At 37.8% G+C, this 3,472-nt stretch overlaps 1 protein-coding gene across 1 annotated transcript; it reads left to right on the plus strand.

Annotated features, from left to right (window-relative positions):
* The first annotated feature begins 1,591 nt into the window (after window positions 1-1,591).
* LOC123942000 (growth/differentiation factor 9-like) lies at window positions 1,592-3,155 on the plus strand. Its single transcript, XM_046005908.1, is given in 2 exon segments — window positions 1,592-2,511; window positions 2,513-3,155. Coding segments are annotated over 2 exon segments (1,101 nt in total). The 5' UTR covers window positions 1,592-1,698; the 3' UTR covers window positions 2,801-3,155.
* Window positions 3,156-3,472: the final 317 nt, after the last annotated feature.

The raw sequence follows: 3,472 nt of genomic DNA on the forward strand, positions 1-3,472 counted from the left end.
TGGCTCCCTTGTTAAATATCAGTTGATTATTATAAATAAATGTAAATTTATTTTACATAAATTGTGGGTATTATTTCTGGACTTTTTATTCTGTTCCATTGGTTTAAGTATCTATTTTTGTGCCAGTACCATATTGTTTTGTAGTTTTAATTATTATAGCTTTGTAGTAAAGCTTGAAATCAGAAGGTATGATGCCTTTGATTTTGTTATTCTTTCTCATGATTATTCTGGCTATTCTGGAGTCTTTTGTATTTCCATACAAATTTTAGGATTTTTTTTCTATTTCTATGAAAAATAACATTGGAATTTTCATAAAGATTATGTTGAAGCTGTAGAGTAGTATGGCTTTGAGTAGTATGGACATTTTAACAATATTAAATCTTCTAATTTATGAACATGGGGCATCTTTTATCTTGTTGGTGTGTTCAATTTCTTTCATTTATGTCTTACAGTTTTCAGTGTAAAGATCTTTCACCTCCTTGGTTAAATTTGCTTTGTTATTTTTTTTAAAAAGCTTTACTTATTGATTTATTTATTTAGAGTGGAAGAGCAAGAGAGAGCAGGAGTTGGAGGGACAGAGAGAGAGGGAGAGAGAATTCCAAGCAGACTCCATGCTGAGCAAGGAGACAGACACAGGGCTTGATCTCACAATGTAACTCATGACCTGAGCTGAAAACAAGAGTTGGATGCTTAACCAACCACACCATCCAGGCATCACAATTTTATTAGTTTTGATGATATTGTGAATGGTATTGTTTTTTTCTTGTTCAGAAGTTTGTTGTTAGTATCTAAAAGTACAACTGATTTTTGTAAAGTGATTTTATAATATGCAACTTTGCTGAATTCATTAATTAGTTTCAAGTTTTTTGGTTGAGCCTCTAGGTTTTTCTATGCATAAGATTGTATCATCTGCAAATAATGACTATTTTACTTCCTCCTTTTGAATTTGGATGCTTTTTATTTCTTTACCTTGCCTAATGGCTCTAGCTAGAACTGCCAGTACTATGTTGGATAAAAGTGATGAGAGTGGGTAACCCTTATTCTGTTCTTGAACTTAGTGGAAAGCTTTCAGTTTTTCACAATGGAGTATTATGTTAGCTGTGGGTTTGTCACATATGGACTTATTATGTTATATCCCTTCTATACCCAATTCATGGAGGGTTTTTGTTTTTTTGTGGTTTTTTTTTTATATCATGAAAGGACATTGTATTTTGTCAAATGCTTTTTCTACATCTATTGAGGTCATCATATGATTTTTATTTTTTACTGTATTAATATAGTGTATCACATTTATTGATTTGCATATTCAACCCATCCTAGCATCCCAGGTATAAATTCCACTTGATAAGGGTGTATACATATATATATATATATATGTATACATATATATGTATATATACATATACATATATGTATATATAGTTCTTCCAGGCCATGGTGCTTCTCAGCAACTTCTTCCTTTGGTTTTTCTGCTTTTCCTGGCTGTGTTTTCCTACTAGGCTTGGTTCTCAGGCTTCTAGAGGAGAAACTCAGATTGCAGCTGGTGCTGAGTTGGAGTCTGAGGCTGAGCCTTGGTCCTTGCTGTGGCCTCCAGATGAAAGAGACAGATCTGGCTTCCTTTCTCCTGTTTTCAAGGTTCTGTATGATGGGCAAGGTGGCACCCCTAGGCTGCAGCCGGACTCCAGAGCTTTGCGCTACATGAAGAGGCTCTATAAGGCATATGCTACCAAGGAGGGAATCCCTAAATCCAACAGAAGTCCTTTCTACAACACTGTTCGGCTCTTCACATCCTGTGCCCAGCACAAGCAGGCTCCTGGGGACCAGGCAACAGGATCCGTTCCATCAGTGGATCTGCTGTTTAACCTGGATCGTGTTACTGCCGTTGAAAACTTACTGAAGTCAGTCTTGCTCTATACTTTCAGCAACTCCATTTCTTTTCCCTCTGCTGTTAAATGTGTGTGCAACCTGGTGATCAAAGAGCCACAGTTTTCTAGCAGGACCCCCCGTAGAGCTCAGTCCTCATTTAACTTTAACTTACAGTTTGAATTTAAAAAGAAATACAGATGGTTTGAGGTTGATGTGACCACTCCTCTTCGGCCTCTAGTGGCCTCCAACAAGAGAAGTATTCACATGTCTGTCAATTTAACCTGTGAGAGAGGCCAGCAGCAGGATTCTTCAGCCCAAGACAAACCATTTAACGTGACTCTTCTGGTGCCCCCCTCACTGCTTTTATACCTGAATGACACAAGTGCTCAGGCTTATCACGGGTGGTATTCCCTTCACTACCAACGGAGGCCTTCACAGCGTGCTGACCAGAACGGTGGTCTGTCTGTCTGCTCCAAGGGAGAAGGGTCGGCTGAGGGTGTAAGATCTTCCCATCACCGGAGAGGTCGGGAAACTGTCAGCTTGGCATTGAACAAGCCTCTGGTTCCAGCTTCTTTGAATCTGAGTGAGTACTTTAAACAGTTTCTCTTTCCCCAACACGAGTGCGAGCTGCATGACTTCAGGCTTAGTTAGCTTCAGCCAACTGAAGTGGGACAACTGGATCGTGGCCCCGCACAGATACAACCCTCGATACTGCAAAGGGGAGTGTCCCAGGGCAGTTGGGTATCGGTATGGCTCACCAGTTCACACCATGGTGCAAAACATCATCCATGAGAAGCTCGACTCCTCGGTGCCAAGACCGTCATGTGTCCCTGCTAAATACAGCCCTCTCAGTGTTCTGACCATTGAGCCAGATGGCTCAATCGCTTACAAAGAATATGAAGACATGATAGCCACTCAGTGCACCTGTCGTTAACATACGATTCTGTAAGCTAAAACCTTGAGCCTCTTCTGCAAAGGACACACTGTGTGCCTCTCTGTGCCTTCGAGGGAGAACGCTGTGTCAAATGGCTATAACCCGCTCTGTGATGCATAAGGACGTTGTGAGCACATCCTGGGGCCTCCATCAGTGTAAAGTAGTAACATCTGCCTTCATTTTCAAATGTAAGAGAAATTTCTTTGGAGGGCTTTAAATTTTTGTTCCTGAGCAATTTTTTTTTCTTTGCATGGAGTCTTGTTTTTGATATAAGAAAGATAATCTTAATGTAAATCTTGGTTGGAATTGCAGCTCTAAATGAACAGTTCAGAGGGCTGTAGTTTTATTTAATGGAAGAATAAATCCCTCTCAGTGGCAAAAAAAAAAAAAATATATATATATATATATATATGTATACACCCTTATCAAGTGGAATTATATATTACATATTGTATTATATATTATATATTATATATTATATTATATATATAATATATATAATATTATATATTATATATTGTATAAATATATATATTATATATTATTAGCATGCCAAATTTATACATATATAAATTTGGCATGCTAATAATTCACTGAAAATGTTTTCATTTATATTCATCAGAGAAATTAATCTATAGTTTTCTTTTAGTGTCTTTATCTGACTTTTGTATC

This window comes from Meles meles, chromosome 5 (assembly GCF_922984935.1).
Source record: "Meles meles chromosome 5, mMelMel3.1 paternal haplotype, whole genome shotgun sequence".
NCBI classification, from domain to species: Eukaryota; Metazoa; Chordata; class Mammalia; order Carnivora; family Mustelidae; genus Meles; species Meles meles.